The sequence below is a fragment of the Seriola dumerili genome, unplaced genomic scaffold, assembly GCF_002260705.1.
Source record: "Seriola dumerili isolate Sdu_G_001 unplaced genomic scaffold, Sdu_1.0 BDQW01000800.1, whole genome shotgun sequence".
NCBI lineage: Eukaryota > Metazoa > Chordata > Actinopteri > Carangiformes > Carangidae > Seriola > Seriola dumerili.
The window spans coordinates 811,672-837,876 of NW_019175055.1; the positions used below are offsets into that span (position 1 = coordinate 811,672).

Genomic DNA, 26,205 nt, shown 5'->3' on the forward strand with positions numbered 1-26,205 from the left:
CACGAACAGATTTGGAGCAGCAGCTGAAACTCCTCTGCTGCACAGGAAGTGATGTAGTTTATGTTCCCAGTGTTTGGAGGGAGTTTGTGGTTGGAATGAGCCGGTGTCGCTTCAATGTCTGGAACAAAGAAAACACAAAAACCTACAGAAACTCCAGCTGATCAGGAGACATTGTGTGTGTGTGTGTGTGTGTGTGTGTGTGTGTGTGTGTGTGTGTGTGTGTGTGTGTGTGTGTGTGTGTGTGTGTGTGTGTGTGTGTGTGTGACATATAGTGAATATAATAATAATAACATTAATATAGTGAATGAAAACAGAAGTCAAGTTTATTAAGTCTCATGTAGACATTGTTTGCTGCTGTTTAAAGGGAAAATGCCAGAGCTGTAAGTTGATAAATAGAAATACAAATCTTCCTGTAACACAGATAAGTGATCAATCCAAGTTCAAGTCAATGTCAGAACAAAATTAATTCCACCAGTTTGTAAATGATACAAAAATAAGGATATTTTGCAGTGTGTCTTGTTGATCATGCTGTCAGGAAGCAGGAAGAGGATTTATTTAAGTGTTATGGGCATGTGGTTGAAAAAGCTGTACATTAATCAGAAATGTTCTGATCACAGACTCCTACAGGATCAGGTTTTCTCCCTGAAGTAAAAGGATGTACATTTTGTTTTTTGCATGTTGTCAAACCTTGCTTTAATCTGTGAATAACTTCATGTGGTATGTGAATGAGTGGAAACACTGCAGGTTGTCCACAGCCCGCTACCAAACGATGCTCAAATTGCCGACGTCTTTGGAGAGGTCGGTCTTCGACGGGTAGACGACCTTCAGGTTCCCGTCCTGGTCCACGGTTCGGACCTGCTGGACGATCAGTTCGCTGGAGGTCTCGCTGCTGGTCGCCGGCTCCAGTGGACCCTCCCCCTCCCCTTCTGACCCCGCCTCCTCCTGATGCTCCGCCGTGAACTTGTTCAACTCTGCCATTTTCTGTGATGAAACAGGAAACAGCCTGTAAATACCTGTGAGATTTTTTTTTTTTTTTAAACCATTTATGAGATGCACTTCAACACTTCGGTTCTTGAAATGTTTTTTTTCTTGGATGATTTTCATTCAAAAATCTGTCCAGAAGAAAACAGAGTGAAGGGGGGAGGAAGGAGACAGTAAACAACATGTGTCCCAAATTCCTACTCAAAGCCTGCTCAGAATCAGTGTGTGATATGAATTTTGGACACACTAACTTCTCAGGGCTTCTTCTTGAAAATCTAGATCAGCGGTTCCCAAACTTTTCTAACTCATGGTCCACTTGAAGTTCTGAAAAATGCTGGCGCCCCTCATCCGACCCCGTAACAATAAGGACGCCTAATGATGCCTCAGAGCACTTTTTACTTTAATCATGTTCGAACACTCGGGGTTCAACTGAAAACAGGAGAAGCTCAACTTGTCGATTCACCATCTGTCTCTGAACTCTTTCCTTTTAATTCTTCCTGCTGCTAACCAGCTTTCTATTTTGACTGAGAGAGAAAACACGTATATGATGCGACAACAAAAAAAGTTCCTATCACTGGCTCATCACAGTGATCGGCCTTAATACGAGAAGAAGAAAAAAATGAAAGGAGTTTTTTTTAAACATCTTTAAAAGAATATTTCATTTTAAAACATTTAAAAACAGTATTATATATATATGTATATTAATTTTATTTTCACCACAATTTTACTGTTTTGCAAATATTTGTCGGCCTACTCGCAATACTTTTGCGGTAAAGTCTGTATTAGACTCTGTACACAGCTTCTTCTTCACATGTTTTCTTCATTTCCTCAGACCACTCTGTTCAATCCAAAACTTTCCCCAAGAGTTCTATTCCTGTCAGTGAGAAAAGCAAAATGTCCCATCGCCTTCCAGACTAACAACCTCTCTCCCACCCTGTGATCGAAAGGTCAACTGAGGTCGCGAAATATGTGATGAGCTGAGTTTCGGTTTGAGTCAGAGCTGCAGCTTCTCTTGGTCCAAGTTGTAAAAAAAACAAAATGATTCTTGATTCTGATTTCTGAGAAAAAGGAAAGAGAAAAAGGAAACAGAAACTTACTACAATCAGAGCGTCCATGATGTCTTTGCAGGTCTGCAGGCTGGTGGAGCTCGTCACCTCCAAGAACAACTCTTTGGTGGTCTTCTTGATCTGTAACGTACAATCAGCTGATCATGTTTTTATTTCTACTATATGACAAAAAGTCGCTGAAACATATTGTATAGTTATCAAATCTAATGATGCTGCTGATTGGCTGTTTATTTACCAAGCTTCAAAATAAAACTAAAATAAAACTAACATTTGTACAATAATGTGTGTTGTAATTTTATTTTTGTTAAAATGGATTTGATAAAGTTGGAATGGAAAAAAGCATCATTAAGAATTTGTATCGAAGTCAAGCTATAAGTATCAGAATATAAAATCCTCTCTTAGACCAAAGATGCAATCATGATAACCAGGAAGACACACCTTAGTTTTCTCACTGTTGGTAATAGGTGGGAATGAGATCACATGGTCCTCAGCGTCGACCAGGCAGGGATAGACGCTTTTTCCTTGCAAAAGCTGCAGGTATCTGTAAAAAAAAACAAAAGTCGACAGAGACAACAGTGTGAAAAGGTGTTTGGCAAATGTAGAGGAAGATTCTTTGAACAATGAGCTTGTCACAGTGGTCGTTTTGTCTTCCTCTCTGGTCGCTAATAAACTGCTAGAAAGTCAAGTAGCACTTTACTTTTGAAGCACACAGTGGTAAAGAAGATTTTTACAAGTGAGTCATGTAAGTTATAATAATGAACTATTTGAATTCCACTAACACAGATCAATAATGTTTTTATATCCTAATTTTTCTGCATTTTCTTTTCAATATGTGGGATTAAATAAGCTTGTGATCCTTAATAATGTTCAAGTTCAAGTGAACACCTGCATCTTACTCAATACTGACAACAACTACGTCAGACTAAAGCTGTGGTCCAACATTCTTATACTGCCCCCATGTGCTCAAACGAAAAGGACAGAGGTCTGCACTAAAATAAATTAGATAATTTCTCTTTTATTTTGAAAATCAGTTCATGTGCCTTCAACACAAGAGCCTCGTCCCTTGACTCCAGGCTGCAGTTAACTCAGTAAACCCTCAGGAGAGACAGAGCTCGTGCTGTGTGGATCAGTCATTCACTGTGTGTTGTACTGACTTGTGGAGGCCAGTTACATTCTGCCTCTTCTTCTGCTTCCTCAGCTCTTCAGCCTCGAGGTGAAGGTGTCTTATCAGCTCCACCGCCGTCATCTCCTTCCGACCCAGAGGAACGATCTAACAGACATTATGTTCTCAGTTACAACACAGAACCACACAGCAACTGACACAAACATAAAACTGACGACATCTGGGAGACACCAGAAGACTTTTCTCTGATCCACTTGTACGACACGAAGCATCCGGACCCCTCAGGTGATCTGGGTCAGGTTCACTCAGTGTTCCAGGAAACAAACAAGGTGAGGCAGATTTTAGTTCCTCTGCTCCTCACCTGTGCAACAAGCTTCCTGAACACCTGAGATCTGCTGAGACTGTCAGCTCAGTTAGATCAGGGAGTAAAACATCACTGTTCACATACAGAACATCTTTTTAATCTAGTGCATTTGCTTATTGTTAATTATTATTATTGTTGGTCTATCTATCTATCTATCTATCTATCTATCTATCTATCTATCTATCTACTGTATCTATCTATCTGTCTTTTATCACTGCACCCCTGTCCTAAGTTTCCTACCTGATCTTATGTATTTAAATATTTTTATTTCTATTTATTCAAATTTGTTTTTATTGTTTTTAAATGCTATTTTAATGTCGTCTTAATGTTTTATGTTTAATATCTTTCCATGCCTCTGTGAAGCACTTGTATCTGGACAGAATACTGAAAATAATGAACCATGAGGATACCTTCAGCTGGGTGGGAGGTTTGACGTCGTACACCAGTGGACCTTTGAGAAGCTGCACATCATGAGTTGCGATGGTCGCCGTTGTCCTTTTACCACACAGATCATCGTGAAGCTTCGTCTGGGAAAACAACAGGGAAGTGTTTTTGCTCACGGCGCTGCACATGTGGTTATGTTTTTATTTAACATGGTCTGATGTATGTCACCTCACCTGAGCCACGAGGAACCGTTTGAGAGAATTCCCAGACTTCAGGTTCATGCCTCGGACCACGCAGCACACCAAGTACGGCCGCACGTCCTTAACCTCAGCGGTCACTTTGACGGTGAGCGCCGTGGGAGCATCTGAAACGTGGAGAACCCTCACCACCATCTTGTTCAGTTCCTCCACCTCGTCCTGTTCCTCTGCCGCCTTCTCCTTCTTCTTCCTCTGTTGCCCCTTTTTCCTCTTGTCTGCATTGCGTCCGCCGTCCGCATCAGCTCCATCCTCTCCCTGTCGTCCTTTTCCTTTTCCTCTGAGGTACTCCAGGATGGACTTGGTCTGGCAACCGTTGACCATCTTCTCCAGACGCTTGTCGTTCAGCTTGTTGCCTTTGAAGTTGATCTCCTTCAGCTTGGGGCAGTCGCTCAGATCAGAGGGGATCTCACTCAGCTTGTTGCAGGAGAGATCCAGCACCTGGGAAGACGGGCACAGAGTATATTATATTCAAGCTGGTATAGATACATTACTGGCCTGTCTTGTGTGGTTACCAAACTCTGTTTAAAAATCAGTGACAGTGAAGAGCTTTACTGTATATTAGCAAGCTACAATTAAAGCTGTGTGCCGAAACAAGTGACAGCTCCTCTTTAATTCGGCACATCTTTGATTTACACAGGAGTACGTTTCACAAAGAAAATATCTTTTATTTGTTAACTTTGTCTCATTGTGGTGGACGGGGGCTCATTAAAATGATGTAGAAGAACTGCTTCTTGTATTACGATGGAGTATTAGGGCCAGATTGAGGGGGGGAAAAAAATGAAATTTAGGGACTAAAGTTACAATTTTGCAAGACAAAAGTCATAATATTATGAGAATAAAGTTTTTAAATTTTAGGTTCTGTGTTGTTTTAGAGGGGGAATATCAGCTAGAGGAGCTCTCAGCCCCTTTAATTTGTCATAGTAGCTCCTAGAGCAAAAAAGGTTGGAGTCCCCTGACCTTGATCATTTGTATATTTAGTAAGAATAAATGAGCAAAAATAAGAATAAATACAGTAAAAAATTGTGTAATCGTGTGTATGCCAAATTCAAAATAGTATTGTATTGTATAGTATAGTATCTGTATTGTTTTACAGCATGTTTGCCAGTAAACAACAACACCTTCAGAGCAGCTAGCTTGTGAACATCTCCACTCAGCTCTTGGATGCAGTTGTCAGAGGCCACCAGGCTGCTGAGGAGCTCCAGCCGCTCGGAGTAGAAGTCAGCGGGGAAGCCGGTGATGTGGTTTTTGGAGACGTTGATGGTGGAGAGCTTGGTGCACTGGCTCAGCCCCTCGGGCAGCACCTCCAGGCTGTTGCAGCTCACGTTTAGCGTGTTCAGCTCTCTTAACCGGACGATGGCCTCCGGTAAAACCTTGAGGTTGTTGACCGACAGGTCCAGGACTTTCAGGGACTTGAGGCTGCCGATGACATTCGGGATGGAGGCGAGTTTGTTCCTGCACAGGATGAGGCTCTGCAGGTTGGTCAGATGCTGGATGTCCTCGTGGATCTCTGTCAGACTCGGACACTGGCTAACTTCCAGGTAATTCAGCAGTGTGAGGGAATAGATGGACCCGGTGAGCCCCCCATTAGAGGAAATCCTCTTGTCGACACCAGGACCCTGTAGAACCAGTTCACGCCTCTTCTCTGTCGCTGCTTTCTCTATTTCAGGCCATTTCTCCATGTCATCCATGCTGCCTGGTATGAGGTACCAGTCGTTGTGAAGGTAGCACAGACAACGAAATACACCACTTCCGTTTTCCGTTTTCAAAATAAATAATTATTCCTTATGAGTCTTTGGGTTTTTGGAAGATAACGGTACATGTCAGATTCAATATGCCGAATAATTATAATCAAAATGTGACTTGAAATGTGAACTTTGGCGGATGACTGCTATCCAGAGAAAACCTTATTCATAGCATTTTGGCTATAAATGAAGCAAAAATTAGCATTTTTTTTAAAGAAAACTTTTCTAAAAAAAAAATCCTGTTCTCTGAATGACCGACATAATTATTAGATTGTATTATTAGATAATAATTAATTATTAGAAAATTGTCTCAGAATTCTGAGATCATTATTCCGTTAATTCAGTAAAAACAGAGCAGATTTTTTTTAAAGAAAACTTTTCTCTAAAAAAATCCTATGTTTTTCTGAACGACATAATTATTAGATTCGATAATTAGATAATTATTACGTTTTAAAATATTATCTTAGATAATTATCTCGTTATAACAGAAAAACTGAGCAGAATCTTTTTTTCCTCAAGTGAATGCATTAGACTGTCGTGTCTTATTGATAGTCCCTGTGTAATTGCAGTTTTAGACCGTTATCACATATTGATGTATAATTCTATATTTTTGTGTTTAAATTCACGATATCATTACTGGAATATGAACCAGTAAATTGAAAGGAATATTTAAATTAAAAAATTAAATTAGTAACCTCAAAGATTTTGAAAATAACGCTACACGCTGTGCCTTCATTTTGAAGACCTAGTTTACTTCCTGTAGCATTTTTGCTAGCTTCACGCGCTGCTTGCTCCAGACCACCCAGCACCAGGAAGAAGTTGTCAAAACGCATTAAAAATATGTATTTTAAATATATATAGATATTGTCGTCGTCGCAAAGTGTACGTAGAAACATATACAACCAGACGTGTGTGTATCGACGCAAACAGGCTTAAGAACAACTGTTGATGTCAAGAACTAGTAATAAAACTATATCAACCATAATCCATTGCGACTGATGACAATCCTACCATTGCGCATGACCGCGCTGGTTGTTGTCAACGGTGGTTATGGAGATGGAATGGGACTACAAGCTGTCAACGGTACGGTGATGTTCGCGGTAAGATATCTTTAAAATACGCTCAAGAAAACTTCTTTTTACTTTAAACTTTACACCAATAAAAGGGAGGACATAACATGTGACAGTTGTCAGGACATTTATTGGATTTCAGGCGGTCAAAATACCTTTACAATGTAGCTAATGTAAAACTAGCTATGTTGGCTGATTGAGTTGTTAACAGTTAGCTAATGCCCCCCGCCCAACATGTTCAAGTTAGCATGAAGGACCTCTCTGTTCTGTCCTGGGGGGGTTTGTTTGCTATTTTCAGGATAGTTTATGTTCCCTGAAGAGAACCGTACAACTGGCCAGTTAATATATTCTGTCTTCTGTGTCTTTAAGCCTCACAGCTACTGACATACATTCAGTAAACAAAAATAATTACTTTAGTACTATTTCACACTGCTACCAAACCAAAGGTTGTTTGATAGCGTTCATGTTATTCTTTTATTGTCGAATTTATGGGATGAAATTAATTTATTGTATTCAAATCTATTCTTTTAAAAACTGGTAGTTGCTGTCTAATCTCTGACTAGCTAGTTTTGGGCTGTATTAGTAAATATTCAACATTGCCCCTTGTTGTAAGTGTTGTAGATGAGTTCACTGACGTGGTTGGGCGAATTTATCAGCTCTAGTACTGATACAATGCCTGAGTTTTGTTACTGAAACTTAACTTTTTTCATTACTTTACTTTGAGAAACACTCACATTTGTTTCTACAAAACCATTCAGAAAAATAAACAATTTCTAAAGTGTTGAACACAAATTCACACAGACTAATTTGCAGATATTCATTAAAAATTGACATTCCTGGCACTTTCAAAAAGGTATAACTGCACCTGAACATCATCTTTGCAGTTATCACTGTCACTAATCAAATTCCTTTGCACTTTCACTTGTTTATGTCAGTGTCCATCAGAGGGATGCCCAGGAAGATAGGATTCATCGTGGTCAACTCTTCAAGTCATGAGGACAACTTCACTGCCAAGGAGCTCATGGTCCATGCGCCCACAGTCAATGGTTGGAGATCCGGCAGGTACATATACAAAGCGCTCTGTTTGAAAAGCATGTCATTCATTCATGGCAACTTTATAACTTCATAGGCTGCAAAAGCAATAAAAATATTTCCTATGAGTGGCAGTTTTCTTAGATTTCTAATGAATAAAAATGAATAAATAAATAAATTTTAAAAAAGTGTAATTTCCTCTTCAAGAAACTCAATATTACGTGAATCAAATATTCTGCAGGCTGTGCTCTTACCCTCAACACGTCACCCTCCAGCTGGTGGAGAGAAGTAGGGTGAGGAAGCTGCAGCTGCTGGCCCACCAGTACCTGATCCCAGCTAAGGTGGAGTTCCACATTGGAGACACTCTCCCTGAAACCAGCACTCCAGGGTTCCCAGGGCACCTTCGCAGACTCGGGTGGGACCTCAGACTGGGCCAGGCTCAGTTTTGACTTGCACCCTCTTGTATATTTTAACTAGAAGTTGTAGGTTAATACTAGATGGTTTAGGAGGTTGGGATGTTGTAGCATACAAAAACATAAACAATGATCATAGTTTTTTTCTGGTGAGGGCTCAACATGTATTAAAAATGTAGCATTTTAGTCTCGTATACTGTATCACAGCAGAGGAATTGGACTGAAAAGCAACACTGTGCTCTCACCACAGGTATGTGTCTTTGTCAGACAACGAGAAGACGGGCTTCAAAGCTCGGGAGCTGAAGTCGGTCCATGTCGACGCCATCGGAACATACCTGAGAATAACCTTTCATAAGAATCATGTCAACGGTTACAATCAGTACAATCAGGTACTCTGTTTAATGCTAGCGATGCACCTTCACCACTATTTCACTGCCTGTAACTTAAGTCAGGTCTGATCCAGACTGTGGGCAGCTTTTAATCTTGGGTTGCAAAAAAAAGTATTTTGTTTGTTTTGGTGTTGCCTTCCAGAGTTTATTAGGTTAAATTGATAAATAGAATGAGAAATAAACAACAAAATCTTGCTTGAAATCTCATCATATCTCTAGATACAGCCAGTGTCTTTAAAAAACTATTTCTTCAGATCATTTAAAGTCATTGGCTACTAAGAAGACACAATGTAGTAGTAGTTATTTTGTGTGATATCTGTTGTGTTAGGCTCTCAGTGGCAGCACTTACACTGCCATCACCCTGGTATCCAATAGCAACACTGGTCAGAGCACCTCTCAGATAATATTTGAGAGCCTCATTATTGTGATGTGTTGCAGTGATATGAGACAGTTTTAAAGAGCACTGTAAATGCGGCTGATAGATACAGTATGTAAAGAAGGATAACAATATGTGTTGTGTTCATTTGAAGAATGTGTTCAAATGACAAATGACTGCTTTATTAGACGCTCTTGAGAATTAATTTCTCGCCAGTTATTCCCTCAAATTCATAAGTTTCCTTTGCATTTTCAGTAGTGCTGAGATGATTAGTTGAATAATGATTTATTTGATTGAAAGAAAAGTAATTGATTCCAGGTCTGTCTATCAATCAAATGTCCTTTATCAAGTATAATCCCAGATTTTCGCTTGTTCTGGTTTATAAAATATGATGATTAGTTTTATTTTCTCCATTTTATATCCTTGTAAATGGAATACTTTGGGTTATTTTTTTACTGTGATGATAATGTAATGGACTTTTCACATTTTAGAGACAAAATTATTGAGCAAAAGAATGATCAGAATCGTAATTGCAGGATTGTAATTGATATGTTTTTACTCACCAGATAAGGCTGGTGTTAGTCTATAAACAAATCCCATGAAAAGACCAAAACCAATAATGTATTAGTGTATCTGTGTCTGTGACTCAGTCCCATTTGTTCATGCTAAAAAAAAATCTTAAATCTTTGAAAATGGATCATTAATACATGGATTAATTTTTAAATCTGACTAAGTAATTTCCTGGAACAGTTTTGTTCCATAAACAGCGCCTTTACTGGGGACTATTTTCAACAGCAGATTAATGCACATTTGTTGCTTTTGTCAGTATTTACAGCAGCAGGACAGTTTATGTGGGATTTACTCAAACTAAACTTCAGTTGCTCATTGTTTATAAAACAATGGAGATCTATAGCGGAGAGAAATTAGTTGTATCAAGCTTTGAATACACAGATAATACTTAAGTAGGATCAGTTCATTGTTGGTTTTAATCTTTTTAACGGATTTGTTGATAGTAAGTTAATAAAGGATATCACAATTGTTATCCTTTAAACTGCAGTGAAATTGTTTCACCATTATCCTCTCAGTACTATTCACCCGTTTATCATATGCATTGCTTTTTTTTTTTTTCCGTATTTTCTCCTGCAGTCATGTTTCGTTCCACCACCTCACCATCATCTGTTTATGATTTCAGGTTGCTTTGGTTGCCATTAATGTTCTGGGAGACTCTCTGGATGGAAATGCTTTTAACACAATTGTAAGTGAGCACCCTCCTCACCTGCCACCCGTCCCTGAACGTACACCTGCACAGCAGTAGGTGGTGCTGTTGCATTGTGATTTTGTGAAATGGTGCTCAGTCATCACAGTCACTCAGAGAGGCCTTGACCTAAGTTTTATCAGTTTGAACTTTTGTCATGTTAAAAAGGGAACCAGGTCAACAAAACAGGTCAAATTAGAATCACATATTATTTATCATTTGAATATTCTTCATAAAACCTCATGAGATGCAAACTGGGTTCTTTTTTTTCATAAACTTTGTTTATTGATTTTTATATTTAAACTGACAATGGTGTTAAAGCACTGTGAGTGACAGTGTGACGTTACAGCAATACAGCTGACAAAACAACAACATACTAAATGTAGCAAAACACAACAACACAACACTAACAAAACGCTAACACAATGCTAACAGTCAGCTTGCTCTTATTTTATCCTAAACATGATAGCCTAACCCTTCCGGTCAGAGTTACAATAAATACAGAGAAGAAGTAAATAGAATAAAGTGAGATCTTATTGAGGGATAACTGATGATGATAACTCTGCATAGACAAAGAAAGGCTCGCACATCTTTTAAAATTTCTTGGAAGAACCTTTCAAAGTATGTCAGATTTTTTTTTAAAGATTTAAATTATTGAATATTTCTTTTATCCAGAAAGTGTGAGAGGCTGGTGTTGGTCATTTCCATCTCTAAGCATCAGTTTTTTTCTGCTCTGATGCTGTTTGCTCTGCTTTTTTTTTTTGTTTGTTTTTGTTAGAATGGACAGGATAATATGAATACCTATAGAAGATGATGCTAATCCATTACCATAGCCCTAAATGATATGAAACTTGTAATTTGTTGAGATTATGTCAGAGAGTTGTTGATTCAGCATACCTTGCATGTAGAGCATATACACTGGATAACACTGTGTTGTGTGGGTGTTTTATGTAGTGTTTCCTCATAGTCACTGCTCCAGAGACATTATATAACCATGTATACAGAATATGCACACATGTTTACCTGAATGGTGTGTGTATGTGTGTTAGTGGGTGTGTGTCTATGTGTCAGGAATGTAGTAATGAGACACAAAGGGAGGGCAGTATGTAATCACACAGGAGGCCTTTAGTTAGTCAGAGTAATCAGATAGTCCTGCAGACGGACAGCTCCTGGAGGAGAGAGAGAGCACCTTAAAACACACACACACACACACACACACACTGAAACAGAGACACGGAAAGACAAGGACACACACTCGCACAGATTCCAGTGAACAGGCTGTGCATTGTTGCTCCACTAATCTGACTCCGAGCACCTCCACCACAGCAGCGATCCTGCCTGGAGGGTCGGCTGGATCTTGTTCTCTTATATCTGCTTTATGGATGGAAGTTGTGTTTGTCCTGTGGAGGGACACTGTAGCGTGGATACAGAGAGAGAGCCTAATTATTTGCTGCTTTAACGGCTCATTTTACTCAAATTATGAGAAAAAAGCATCTCGGTGGTATCAGGCCAAACATATGGTTCTTGTTTTACTTGTCAGCCTTTGAGATTTCTGCCTCTCCTCAAATGAAATGGAGGTGAATGTGATTTCGTTCATGGTTCAGAAGGATTAAAGAAGAATACTGATTGATCTCTGTTGTCAGAAAGACGCTGAAGCTGCCAATAACTCTCCATCATACTGTAGATCTGTGCTGTCGTTCTCCAACTCGTAAAATCAGTCTCCAGAAATTAAATGATGCTTATAAAGTGCAATCTGTTTTTTTTTTTTTTAAATTTGAGCTTACTATAACTTGGTTTATTTGTTTCCCGTGGTGCTAACATGTTACTGCTCTGATGGCGATGTGACAAGCCTTTGTTTGTTTCGACTTGTCACAGCAGGAAATAGCACATAAATGAGTGTTACTCATAACCATAATCAATGGATCTGTTCTGTTTAAGTGTCCCATTAATTTGTGATTGCGTGAAACTAGCATGCGCAGTACTATAACCAGGAAACTGAGGCAGATAAATGGAACTCAGCCATCACTGATTTTATTAAAACGTCCTATACCCGACCATCACAATGGTGTAAACCAGTTAAATATCTCTCTCTCTCTCTCTCTCTCTCTCTCTCTCTCTCTCTCTCTCTCTCTCTCTCTCTCTCTCTTAATCAACAAAGTTATTGATTGGCTGTTTAACTGATAGGAAAATATTCACATGTTTTCTATCATTAATATATAAGAATCTTAGTACATTAGTATGACATACACATGTGCTTATGGCCAAATCTAATCTGTGTCACCGACGACTGAGGGTGATGTGACATTAACACTTTAAATAATTTTAGCAACATATTAATCCATCAGTTAATCCATCAGTTAGTTGATTAATCAGGGAGCATTAACCCAAGCTTTTTATTTCCTCTTAGAAAGGTTGAAATAGTGACTAAAAAATACACGTTACTGCTTTTTATCCTCCTGGAACATAGTTGAGTTTTGTATTTCAGGCAGGATAACTACATCCTTTGTGATAGGTGCACAGAATTGCTCTTCTTTGTACTTATTACTGGTGAGGAGGAAGTGGTGCTCATTAACTCCTGGTTTGATGCTTATGAAGTGCTGTGAGTCATCGGTACACGATGTTTCCTGCTTTCAATGATTTGCCACTTGACATTTCAGGTGATAGTGGTGCTACAGTGGATAACAAGTCTCTATATAAGGTGTTATTGAGTGAAAGAGTGAGCGAGACTTACGGCCGTTATCATGATCAAATTAAAATATGATTATTTAACACGTTTACTCATTGACTTTGGAAACACCACCCATTTAAAAATACTGGACTTTCTTGAACTTAATATATAATATTAAATTAAAGATACAATTCAATGAAAAAAACTAATAAAAAGAAAATAAGAAAATTAGATAAATAAATAAAATTATAAATAATATATAATATCTAAATATATGCAATTAAATATATAATAAATAAAAAAAAATTACATCAAAATAAATTTGATGAAATATGTTGTAACATTACTGTACTTCTGCGAACCTACTGAAACCTGCTAAACATATATTCGGCATTTGAAAATATAAATAAAAATAAATTTGACCAAATTAAATGAGATCAAATATGTTGTAGTTCACTGCACCAACATACTGAAAACCACCAACATCGTTACCAAAACGTAAACCAAACCCAAACGTAACCAGGAAGTGACAAAATCATAATCGAAAATAAAATTAGATAAATTGCTCAGCTTCACTGGCTGATCCTCACTTTTGAAAAGGGCAGTGTTACGGTTAATTTTGGGTTAGGGTAAGGGCTGAAGTTGAGGGTCACCTTAAAGTTAATGGGATTAGACAACAGTGGTCAGATCCTTCTTGAGCACAGTAATACAAGAGTACATATGCATGTGTGTGTAATTTGTCCATCTGTTTACCCCCAGCCAAGCAGAGAGCAGCTGATCGAACACTACCTCAATAGCACTCAGCTGGAGGCCGCCTTGGACACGACCTTCATGGGGTGAGGCTCGGCCATTGAACCCTGGTTTCTTTGTCTTGTGACAATAACACTGTTCAACAAAGCCATTTAGTCTGGAAGCCAAGCAAAGCATTCACAGCCACTCACATTCGAAGGCAATGCAGGTGGCAGCCGGTGCAAAGAGGAAAACACATTTCGAAATAATCTTTTTTTTCTTTTCTTAATACATCAACCCCCAACGGACGTTTCACCTCAGGGTCTCCCGTCCTGGGGGGGTCAGTCAGTGTTTTTCCCCTTTGATCAGGAATTGCACAATACAAGCCCAATGAACTGATGATGACACATTTATTGGACACAGGCATTTTCTCAAAGTTCAGAACCAAGTTTCTATATTGTTCCTGACAGAAGAGTGGCTCATGTAGAATATTTTAATGTTTCAGTCTAGTTATCGCCTTGTGTCCTCGTGTCTTGCACCCAGAAAATGTGAGTCGTTCTCCCCCTTGGATGACCTGGCCTTCGACATGTACCAGGACCCGGAAGTTGCTCACATCATCCGTCTCCTGGACCAGAAGAAGCAGGACATGGTCCGGCTGGAGAAATACGAGCAGGCCAAGAATCTGAAGCAGGCCATCGCCGACCTGCAGAAGGTACTGTAGCTTCTGAGAGGCTGACACCAGATGTTTGTTCACACGGTCGAGCAAAATACCCCATAAACACAAGGATGTGTTCTGGCTGCAGTGAGAGTATTTTAGTGTATTTGTGAATTACTCATGGTCTGAGAAGGTCTTCAAGAAGTCTAAATGATTCATATTTAAGGCCTTCAAAAGATAAAAAAAAGTACTTTACATTACATCACGACTTCATACAAATTAAACAAACAAAATATAACATGTTGATTGGTGAGCTTTAGAGGAGGAGGTGGACTTATGAGCTAGCTGTTTGCCTGTACTTCCAGTCAGTGCTTACCTGTATTTATTGATATAATAAGGTCATCACCACCTGGTGTTGCATTACAGCATCTCCGTATTGATCACACAGACATGAGTGGTATCAATTTTATCATCGAACTCTCAGCAAGAAAACAAATTCCCAGAAACTTCGAATTATCCTTTTAAGCCACTTGAACTACCTGCATGGATTTATTTTACAGATTTTGCCTCATTCACACATATTTTACAGAATGTTCTCCCACACTGCAGGAGTGTAAACTGCTCTTTTATCCTAAAATGGAAAAGTGAAGTTGATCAAGTCGTTTCCGCAAGAGCATTCTAAGGCTGGGCTTCAGTATTTAACTACGGCAGTTGCATTGTAGTGTTAATGGGATTTAGAGAATGTGTCTTTGTTTTAGTACAAACAAGTGGTATGTGAACAAATAGGCTCACACACACACACACACACACACACACACACACACACACACACGGGATAATACTGGGATCTCTGTTCCCGATATTCAACCTCAATCCAGACTCTGGACTTAAAAAACATTGTTATCAGTGTCTGTAAGTGGCTCCTCGTGGCATGGATAGTAATTTTTATTTATTGATTTATTATTTGTGTGAGGGAGTTTACATTTATATGTCTTTATTTAAACTCAAAAATCATTGACGGTAAAGCCCTCATTTACGATTATGTCGAGTAGATAAAAATACCAGTTAAAATACAAACATATAAATACAATTAATAAATAATGTAAAAGAATCAATTAAAACAGGTACAAACAGAAATTAAAAGTTCAGAGATTAAGAATCTAAAATGACCAAGAAGCACCAGCGAATTCTTTTTTAAAGAGCGTTGTAGTAGGGCTGCACGACAAAAAAAATAAAATCATATTGTGATTATTTTGGCAGATATTCTGATTTCAGTTGGAAATTATCGTTTTTTGCATTTTCATTTTCAGTGAAATTTTTTTTTAAATGACGATGATGATGACGTGATTTTTGTTGGTCTTGTACCAAACATGTTTTTTTTTTTAACGTCTGGAGAATATGATTTGTCGGCCGGGGCGTCTCTGTAGCACCAACAACACTCATGGTGCTGACAACAATCGCACTCTATTATATTTCGATTAATTGTGCACCTCTCCTTTGTAGTGAGTTTCAGGTGGACGGTGCAAAGAAGCCATAGTTTACTGTACATGCAGACCATGTACAGTAAACTGGCTATAAGAGCTGTGGGAAATGTTTTATTGTGGTAAGGAAATGATTTAGGTCCAGATGTCAGCATCCAGACACTGGCTTGTATTCTTTGTTTCTAGTGTATTCTCACCACTGTTTGTAACAGTAGTTGTTAAACATTGTTCAGATTCCTGTTACTGACCTTCTTTGTATGCAGTGTTACCATGCTGACCATGAATTCTTAATAAGCCTGACAGCTGATGGTCCTTGGGTAGCGTCTCTCCCACACCGGGCCTTGGGCCGCTCTGTAACCTGATAACACACACACTAGCACCTTGTTAGTATGGCATATTAGTATCGTGCACAAAGCAGTTGCCAAGGTAGTCATGCTGAAAATCCCTTGTCATTGCACCCTCAGGATGTCAGGGGAGGCTTTGTGGTGTCACATGATATCTATAAACACATGACAGAGAGGAGACAGGACAGAAGGATGAGTATTTACCTGCTCTATTTCTCCCACTTTACACTGTCCAGTTTTTCTTAGCACAAAGGAAGCACAGGATTCAGAAATCACGAAGAGCTACATGCTGGAAATCCTTGATGTACAGTAAATTTGAGGAGCAGCTGACGTGCAGTAGAGTGGAAGCTCAAGGTGTTGCAGCTGAGACTGTGTTGCTTGGCACCTGGTTATCAACTAAATTCAGCTTAATGGAATTTCCTCACAACGAAATTACAAGCCTAACTTACTGGAAGTTGTTGTCAAATTTCCATTCAGTAAATCTCAGTGATTCACCATGTGGCACACTCCCTGTTATTACTGACTGTGTTACTGTGTGGGGCAGAAATGCCCACGTCATGTCTCCAAGCCACCTCCAGTATGGTTCAAAGATTAAGTCTGGTTCACTTCTCTGGAAGTTAAATTTATTGTTTTAATCATTACTGCATCAGATTATATGACATTTTACACACCAATCACTGATTCTGGAGAAATCTGTGATGTCAGTTCAACAAAGTCAAAGGTGGTAAACAGGAGCAATCAAACAATCAGATGGGTCATAAACAAGGTGATGGTTTAGCCAGATTATCTATCTCTTTGTTTTTATTATTAATGTAAAGCACTTGGAGCTACATCTCTTGTATAAACAAATGCTCTACAAACAAAGTTTATTATTATTTAGATCAAAAAAAAAATCTGGAAGTGAGCTGATCTGAGATGTAACAATCCCTCATTGCATAGGAAACCTGTGCACAACTACAGAAAGTGCAGTAGATCAGAATTGTATCGGGGTGTCAGCCTCTAAACTGTAATGAATATTTATATCTCACAGTGTGGGTAATTATTTTACTGCTCACCTACGTATGTTTGACTGTCCTGAGGGCTCATTTTCAACCTGAGTGTTTTACTGCTCGTGTCTCTGACTTCTTTTTATTGATATCACATTTATTGCCAGATAAGCTTGGTGAGCACAATCTTATTTTAATCATTTCAAACAGGAGAGACTAAATGAAATTTATTGTGAACAGAAGAAATAGACTTGGATCGCCATGCAAACGATCCATAGGTTTAAAGTCCTTTCGAGAGGGAGAGAGAGAGAGAGAGAGAACATTTTAAAAAGTTTGACAGCTTACAAGCAACTGGCTTAAGGCCACTGTGTCAGGTTGTGATTGGATGAAGACAAGAAACAGCGAGTGGAGCTTATAGATAGCGGGAAACTGTGCTTGTGACTTAGATTTCGAGGAGATAGTCTTCCTAACTGAACTTTCGCTATGCGTCACTAAACATGAACAAAGATCAAGTATGTAATAACTGGAATAATATTACAACAAAACACCACGGAGAGAAAAAGACCAGATAAAATTGTATTTAAAACCAGAATAAAACAGGCAGGAGGCGCAGGAGGAGTGCAGGAGGTCTATCAGCAGGATCTGCACTTTCACCTTTAAGATAGTACCGGTGGTGGAAAAGTAAGTGCTAAGTTAAAACAGTAAACATCCAATAAATTTTTTGTCAGTGTGGCCACAAACTGACATAACAACAGTTCTGCTCCCATGTTTATGTCTCTAAACATGCAGCCTCACTGCCTTCACCTCTGCTTGTCCCGGGCTCTTCCAGGTCGGGGAGCGTTTGGCCCGATATGATGTGGAGAAGCGATGTGCCATAGAAAAGGAGGACTACGACCTGGCCAAGAAGAAGAAGGAGCTGATGGAGGAGTACAGGAGGAGCGTCTACCAGCAGCTGGAGGTCCACAACCTGTTGGACACGACGATGGTCAGTCGCCGGTCACTGATGGCAACACTTCACCTGTTTGTGTGATGAAGATAATATGCTGAAGCAGGAAAAATCGGTTACTTTACAGTTAAGTGCGGATCTAATAATGACGTATTGTGCCTCGGTTTTGTCCAGATCACGAGGGCGACAGATTCCTCCCCGCTCCAGGACCCTCCCTCCCTTCTGCCCTCTCCGGGTCACCGTTCAGTCCCCGCGAAGTCCCTGGTGTCCACAGACACATTCAGGAAGGGGAGAAAAACGAACGCTCCTCAGAATCAACAGTTGGCCACAGAAACTGTGGCGCCCAAACTGAGCAGCCAACCTGACACACCCTGTACCCCTGCTGCCGCTATACCCAAGATAGATGTAAGATCAACACTATCCACTGTGTTAATGTTGCAACATATCACCACATCTTTACACACTTTTAACAATGCTTTATGGACGGTCAGTAATAGGGATGATGCAATTTCTTTTTGAAATCTCTGTTTATTGCTTTTTTGAATGAGCAGCACACAAAAGCACATACTCAGTAGATAAGCCAATAAAACAAAATACAAATACAGCAAGTGAACAAGTACAATATATTTTACAATATAAAGAAATAAATATACAATTAAAAAAAAAAAGAAAGATGCGGTTTAACATAGTTCCAATACAAAGCATGAAACTGACGTGTTTATAGCTGATGCTAATTTTCAACTCTTGTCTCTCGTTGGACTTTAACATGTACAGAATAATTAAAACAGTCAGTTTTGATTATCATGAAACCACAACACACTACAGATATGAAATATTATTTTGAAATATGTTGAATGTGATGTAAGGTCAAGAAGAGACAACAACAACAAAAACAACACAAAACAAACAAACAATGCGAATGATAATAATTACACAGTTAGCTTCAAATATACAGATGTTCAGTCTAAAAAGAGACAACAACAAAACAAGCTACAAATAGTCAAACAAAACAATTAACAATAAATACAATTAGCTCTGGTTTGCTCTGAGCAGCACTTCACCTTTGGTGTGATTTGACTTCAGGTGGTGATGTGTTCACAGCTCTTTATGGAGAAAGCTGATTGTCCAAATTTAGATCTACAATGTGATAGTTTGCAGTTTCTATTCACCACAGTTTCTCTGTTACTGTATCAGGAAAGAAACTCTGGATCTAAACTGTTGATACATGTATAAACTAATTTGAGAAAGAAAAAGGTGAATAAAGCTCAGTTAATGACACAGATGTTGACAGCTGCTGTATAGTTGTACTGTGGCACTTTGGGAACACATCTCCTGCCTTTAGCCCCTGTAGTGTTGGAGCACACTGGCAGATTATGACCAGCTTTTATTCTTTACTCACCACAGACTGAGACCAGTCCGGCTACAGGTTTAGGTTTCACTATTTAATTAAAAGCGTGCAACAGTTGGCTGACTCCAGCGGCTGCCAACCTGGCGTCCAGACTCAGCTTTGAGCCTTGTACGAGCAGCAGAGTGCCAGTTGGCCCGGGGGCACAGGAGACAGTGCTGACTGGATGGAGCCTGGGTTTGTATAGAGGGGGTTCGACATCCATTGTCATCGTGATGTTTCATGATCGGCCTATTCAGTGATCACATGCTAGTGAGAGTTAGTGAAAAGAGCAGGGATAGAGCTGATGAATTTTTCAAAAGGGTGGACATCCTGTGGATCAGTTGTCTCTGAGCCTTTCAGCTGAGGGATCTCTGGAGAATACATACACACAAAAAGAAAAAAAAGTGAAAGCTGTACATGTTTATATATGTAAACATTATATTCCGAGTTGTAAATACCAATGGCGTTGTCTTGTTTATGACAGGTTATCGGTGTGCCTTATGATGAGAGGCCGCTGCCAACGTTCCAGAGGAAAGACCGGCCAGTGGAGGCCGTCCAGAGTCATGCAGAGCAGCGCCCCCCCCGACCTGACGCCCACAGGACTCCGCCCGGCCCTGAGCTGAGCGGAGAGCCAGAGCCCCTCACAGAGAAAGCCCAGAGAGAGGCTGGACTACCAATAGAGGTTTACGGAGAAAGCCTGGTAAGAAAAAGAAAGAGGGGACAACAGGGCTCACTGAGCCAAGTGATGAAGATATTCAGCAGTTTGTACAACATTTACCTCCTTCTCTCTCTCCATCTCTTGATTCTTCTCTGTATCTCTCTTTCTAAAATAAGTAATTTGCTGTGCACCTGCTTGTTACTTCATCCACCTGCAACCTTGTGGCACTTGTGTCAGGTGGAACGTGGAACTGGGAGTTTATCCTGGACACAGTTGCCTGCAGCAGCTGGAGGACAAAAGCAATGAGCTAACAAAGGATAAAATGTTCTGTAAAACTGAGGGGAAGTACAGAGTTGGATGATTATTTCTGTGGCTGTGTCCACTACTAGCCAGATTTTTCACACCTCACATAGTCATTTCATTTATTGATAAAATAGAAAATATCGATTAGTGCAGCTTTTTGTTTTTTTTGTTTTAAATCAATATCGCCAGTTGAATGGGTTTGTGTTTTATGATCTATATCAGGGATCTCCAACCTTTTTCACTCTGAGAGATATTTTGACAAAATAAAAGCGGCTGAGAGCTCCTCCTGTCTAATATCACTGGACACATTTATTCATGTATCGTATCAAAACACTCAAACTGATCTCCAAACCAAATCAGATCAATAAGATAAATTAACAAGTCATCAAATATCGATATCCAAAAACATCTGAAACTCACATCAGGCAAATATTTTGAGTCATGATTCAGTCAGACCTGAACACACAGACACGAGAACACTGCTGCAAATAAATCTGATTAGAGATCAGAGAAGAAGAAGCTCCTCAGTCTGTGATCCAGTGATAGTTATCAGTGCATCTGATGGTACATAACAAACAGGAAGTTCAAATAGATTATTCACTACACTTCATTTTCCAAAATGTAAACAAACATGGGTTAAAAAAAAAGAAAAGTTGAAGTTTAACACAGAGTTTAACTCCCTGTATCCATGACAACATGGGGGGGGGTCTGTTTATTTAATTTAGTTTTATTCAGAGCAGAATGACTGAGTGAAGTTGTTGCTTGAAGTTTGAACTATGCATGGTTTGTACAGACTATATTCTCAGTGCCTCTGGGTGAGCTACTGGAAGCTCACGGGCCACATGTTGGACACCCCTCATCTATATATAGAACACAGCATATATGCAAATATCTATTCACATCTGATGCGACACCCACAGCAGGTGTGAACAGAGATGTGTGAGTAACAGGGCAGGAAAGATATCCCCCGGGCGACTTTCTTACCCTTTATTTTGTTGCAGGTGGCGGGGGCGTATTCCAAAACCTGGTCCAACAGAGAGGAGGCTCTGCTGGCTGTGTACAAGAGGCTTTTGGAGGTATCACCCACCACCCCCAAGGAGGAGCTGAGAAACATGATAAGAGCTGCAGTCTTCCTGGTCAAGAGAGCCCTCCTGGATAAAGTGTCATCGGTGAGCCGCTTCCTCAGAAGAAAGTTGTCATGCGGTGACTTCTGTGAATGTTCCAAGTTAATTGTAGAGAAAAGCAGCTGTTAGGGAGAACTGGATATGTTGAGTTTGTTACTGTCAACGTCTTCTATACATCGTGTTCTCTGGACTCCCGTTACGAACAGAACTAACAGTGATGGTGTTCAAACATAAGCACACAATCACACATGCAAACACTTAACAACGTTCCCCCTGTGCCACATGCAACCCCAGGCCCCTCCCCCCCGAGCTGACTTCCTTAAACAAACAGTTTTGACAAGGATGGCCTTGTAACCTCTCTGGAGGTCGTCCGCAGCTTGTATGGTAATGAAAAGGGCAGCGCCGCAATAATTCTAGTGATTTATTTTCCCCGGCCACATCGGCACACAGAATGATCCATTAACATGTTAACTGGTTAATTTGCTGCTCAACAAAAGTGCTTCAGTTTAGTTCATGATAAATGGGCTGTTCTCTGGAAATCAGTGGCTGCATTTCATGTAAGTGACATCCAGGGGCCGGAGATATTTCAGTCGGGTCTGTAGTGTTGGTCCAGTCTTCATTCAGCTCATAGATCAGTCTAAAAAATACAGACTGAATACAGAATTTTAAGCCAAAACACCATTAAACACCTTACCCCCAGGCTATCCCAGACCTAAGACCAATGTTACCATGGTAACAATCATGACACCTGCGCTGACCAATAGCGCCCTACAAGAAAAAAAACAGGAAAACATGGCTCATAATTTGTGGTTTGCTAACAGTGTTATAGAGAGAGCAGCCATTTCTTTTTTCTTTGTTCAGCTTAAGATAGACACGAACTAAACTGCTTTGTTATTTATTTAATCTCTGTTTATTGCTTTTTTAAGGGATGAGCATACTGAAGCACATACAACAAAATATAAAGACAAGTGAACAAATACAATATCTTTTACAATATAAAAACAATTAGAAAAAGGAAATGTGAGGTCTGACTGTTTGTTGTATTTAAGCCACAGTCTCTCTTTGTGAAACCAGCCCCTGCGTCTAAATGTAGCCCAGCGTGTTTGTTATATGTCTCCAGTCTAAATTTTCCCATAAATACAAAAATTCCACTAATATTGATAATGTATTGATAATTCAGTTTAGCTCTAGGAAACAGGTTAGTTGCTATCTTTAGTTTCCAGTGTCTGGTTAATGTGTCTGGTTTACTTGTTAGCGAGTATGAAAACAAACAAACTTTCCCTTCTCAACCACTGATCACCACTCTCTCTCCACACGCTCTCACCAACTCAAACTAAACATTTTCTTCCCTCCCTGCCGACTGACATCACCCTGGTGCCTGGAGCTTTTTCTTAGAAAGTCGGCTAAGTTTTGAGTTAAATGTCCCGTGGCTCTCTCCTCAGGTTTTCCAGGCCTCCTTGAAGCTGCTGCGCCTAATGCTGAGTCAGCTGATCCCAGGTCTGGGGTTGGGCCGGACTGAGGTGACCTACTGCTTGGATCAGACCTGGCCCAACCTGCTGGCCAGGACCGCAGACTCAGCCAGCCGCCTCCGGGCCACAGTCACTGCCTTCATACAGGTATTAAAACACCCTGGACCGACATGTTGCACATTTTCTTTGACTGAAAGGAAAACAAAATGACTGAAGATGATTTTGCAATAATTTTCCATCTGATTTTACTCTCTCCACCATCCTCTCTTTTTTAGAGCTCTGTAAAAGCTCCTTCCTTCTTTTTTACACCCTATATAAAGGTGAAGTCCCGGTTCATAATCTCATTTGTTTATTGTTATTATCTCTCAATTTGTAGTAGCAGTGATTTCTACACATACCAGGGTGGAGTTGTCTCCTGTCATCCTCTAACAAATACAAAGGGGTTTATTTAAGTGGCCTCCCTATCCCATGAGATGAGCCCATACAAGGGTGGAACAGTTACCAAGACAGCAAAGCCAAAAACATTAGAAATTAAAAGAATACAGCCATCCAACAGTAAAACAAAAACATGCATAAAATAAAGTATTTACAGTATTAAAGGTAAGTTGTAGGAGTGAGAGAATAATACACTGATGTGTCCTTCGTCCACCATTTATGTACATAGAGAAGAAAGATTTCCTCAAAATAACATGATGATGAATTCATCATCATGTTATATGTCATATCCTCTGTAATTCTAAACCTTTAGTTTAAGTTAAAACAGTCAATTATTCCTTTTTCAACAGGTTGGATTTCTAAAAAAACAACATTTCTCTCGCCTCCAGCTCACAGTAGAAAGATTCTCCTCTCATACCAGCATTATCCAGCATCAGCTGCGTCACAGAACCATTGTCTAAACATATAGATCTCTATATAAACAGCATATGTGCTTTATCTTTCACTTCCACTGAAGACAATAGTTGTGTAATGTCTTCTGTGGCTCTGCAGGAGCCTTTCCTTTTTGACTCAATCTGGGTTTTATCAAGAATTTAATGGACAACACTGCGACTCAGTGTTTTATATATAATGCTACAGATGTACCCTTACTGTGAGGCAGAACCCAGGGCAAAAAACAAAAGTTTGCCAAGCGACTGACTGCTTAGAACGCACTCTGAGATGACTATATCATAGATTCCTCTTTTCTCTCATCTGGAGTATGGCAGCTGCAGTGTCAGAGGACAGTGATGGGAGAGATTTTAGTCAAGAAAAATAGGTGTGGAAACTAGACCTGTGCCTGAAGCTGAAATTCTGATTCAAGCAATTAAAGAAATAACCTTGATGTTACAAATCTGAGCAAACTTCAGTAAAACAGTAATGTAATATTGAGTGTCATTAGTATGACAATTGATAATTTGGACATGTATGGTGAACTGTATTTCTTCTGAGCATGCAAACATAGATAATGGCCACGGTTTCCATGGAGATAAATACACATAAAACATTTCACAGGCAGTGATTGCTTATATTTATTTGTATGCTTAATTGTTATGTGAATGTAAACACAAAAAATGGATTTGGTTAAATAGAACACGTTTTTTGATCGTTGCGGGTGAAATCAGTGCGACGGTCAAAACCAACAAGTCCACCTTAAAAACAATGATCAGAGCGGCGCCTTGTTTACACGCTCCACAGTCAGAAAACATGTGCAACACCAAATCACACTTTCCACCAAAGGCAAACTTTGAGGCAGATTACCTGAGCGTGCTTGGTGCTTTTATTTTTATCAGAATTACACGACTTAGTCTCCCCAAAACTACAACAAATATTTACTTGACTGAATGTCAAACTCTTTGATTAGATAATGAAACCAATGAATCATGAAATTGATGAAATGAGCTGATATCATAACTTACCAGGAAGTCCAGTACTTTGCTTTTTTCCATCAGGCTTTAGTTGAAACATTTTCAACTCACACGGACACATCTTTGCATTACCCAGAGAAAATTCACTATTATTATTATTATTATTATTATTATTATTATTATTATTATTATTGTTATTATTATTATTATTATTATTATTATTATTTATTTATTTATTTTTTTGTTTCCTTTGATTATTTTGTTGTTTTTTTGGTTTTGTTCCGTCTTTAATTCATAGTAGTATAGAGAGAGAGAGAGAGAGAGAGAGAGGGAGGAAATGTGTGGATGCAATGACAAACGCAAACTTCTTCACATCCACATTGTGCACTCTGTTTAAATCACTGTAGTTAAAAAGAGTGTGCAAGTTATTTTATGTGTTAAGCCGGTTTTCCTAACATTAGACTGATTACAAAGGCGTCACTGTAGTTTAATAAACATGGTGAATCAGGAGGCGTCTGAGGTGTTGTCACGATCTGTCCCAGGCTTCAAACAATTCAAACAAGCCCCAAGTTTTAGTCGGTGATGACGTGTAGTATGTAAGTGAAGTAAGTGTCTGACTGTATGAACATGTGTCGTGTTTGTTTGCTTAGTGGAATCTGTCAGTGCTCTCATGCGCGTGTGTGTGTGTGTGTTTAAGAGCTACAGTTGCTTCTGTTTCAATGAGATCAACTTAGGTCACAACTGTACCGGCTGTTACGAAGAGTTTCAGCCCTCTGAAATCATCGCTCAGCCCCTCTGGACCTGTTCAGACCTCGATTAGAGCAATGACTGAATGCCTCTTTGTTTTTGTGTGTGTGTGTGTGTGTGTGTGTGTGTGTGTGTGTGTGTGTGTGTGTGTGCGCGCCATATTTCCAATGTACATTCCACTCACCTGATGAGGCTAAAATACCAAGAGTTTTCTTCCATCATACTTGTACACATGTGTTCTCTGTCATGACTTGTGTCTCTACCAGTGTCTCTTTCTCACGTCCCCCTTTTAGGAAATTGCTGTTTTGAAGGATGTACGGGTCCTGCAGCTATCCCTGGTGAGCCTGGTGAAAGCCCTTCAAATCCAACTTCCCCTCTCGTCTGGCCCAGAGTCGGGCCGAGCTGCTCGAGAAG

At 39.6% G+C, this 26,205-nt stretch overlaps 2 protein-coding genes across 2 annotated transcripts in view; one reads left to right on the forward strand and one right to left on the reverse strand.

Annotated features, from left to right (window-relative positions):
- Positions 1–304: 304 nt before the first annotated feature.
- Positions 305–5,892, reverse strand: lrrc47 (leucine rich repeat containing 47). The gene is made up of 7 exons (XM_022765939.1): positions 5,295–5,892; positions 4,153–4,614; positions 3,946–4,062; positions 3,203–3,318; positions 2,487–2,589; positions 2,079–2,168; positions 305–981 (listed from the first exon to the last, which is right to left on the reverse strand). The coding sequence occupies exons 1-7, from the start codon at positions 5,862–5,864 to the stop codon at positions 760–762; spliced, it is 1,680 nt and encodes a 559-aa protein (XP_022621660.1). The 5' UTR covers positions 5,865–5,892; the 3' UTR covers positions 305–759.
- A 1,083-nt stretch (positions 5,893–6,975) lies between these two features.
- The window catches only part of cep104 (centrosomal protein 104), a 38,307-nt gene continuing 19,077 nt past the window's right edge, over positions 6,976–26,205 (forward strand). The window contains exons 1-12 of the mRNA XM_022765929.1: positions 6,976–7,001; positions 7,924–8,050; positions 8,262–8,435; positions 8,684–8,822; positions 10,391–10,453; positions 13,881–13,957; positions 14,394–14,562; positions 18,146–18,301; positions 18,437–18,667; positions 20,134–20,349; positions 21,612–21,779; positions 23,177–23,350. Coding sequence (XP_022621650.1) covers positions 6,980–7,001; positions 7,924–8,050; positions 8,262–8,435; positions 8,684–8,822; positions 10,391–10,453; positions 13,881–13,957; positions 14,394–14,562; positions 18,146–18,301; positions 18,437–18,667; positions 20,134–20,349; positions 21,612–21,779; positions 23,177–23,350 — 1,716 coding nt within the window. The 5' untranslated portion in view covers positions 6,976–6,979. The remainder of the gene's footprint in view (positions 7,002–7,923; positions 8,051–8,261; positions 8,436–8,683; positions 8,823–10,390; positions 10,454–13,880; positions 13,958–14,393; positions 14,563–18,145; positions 18,302–18,436; positions 18,668–20,133; positions 20,350–21,611; positions 21,780–23,176; positions 23,351–26,205) is intronic.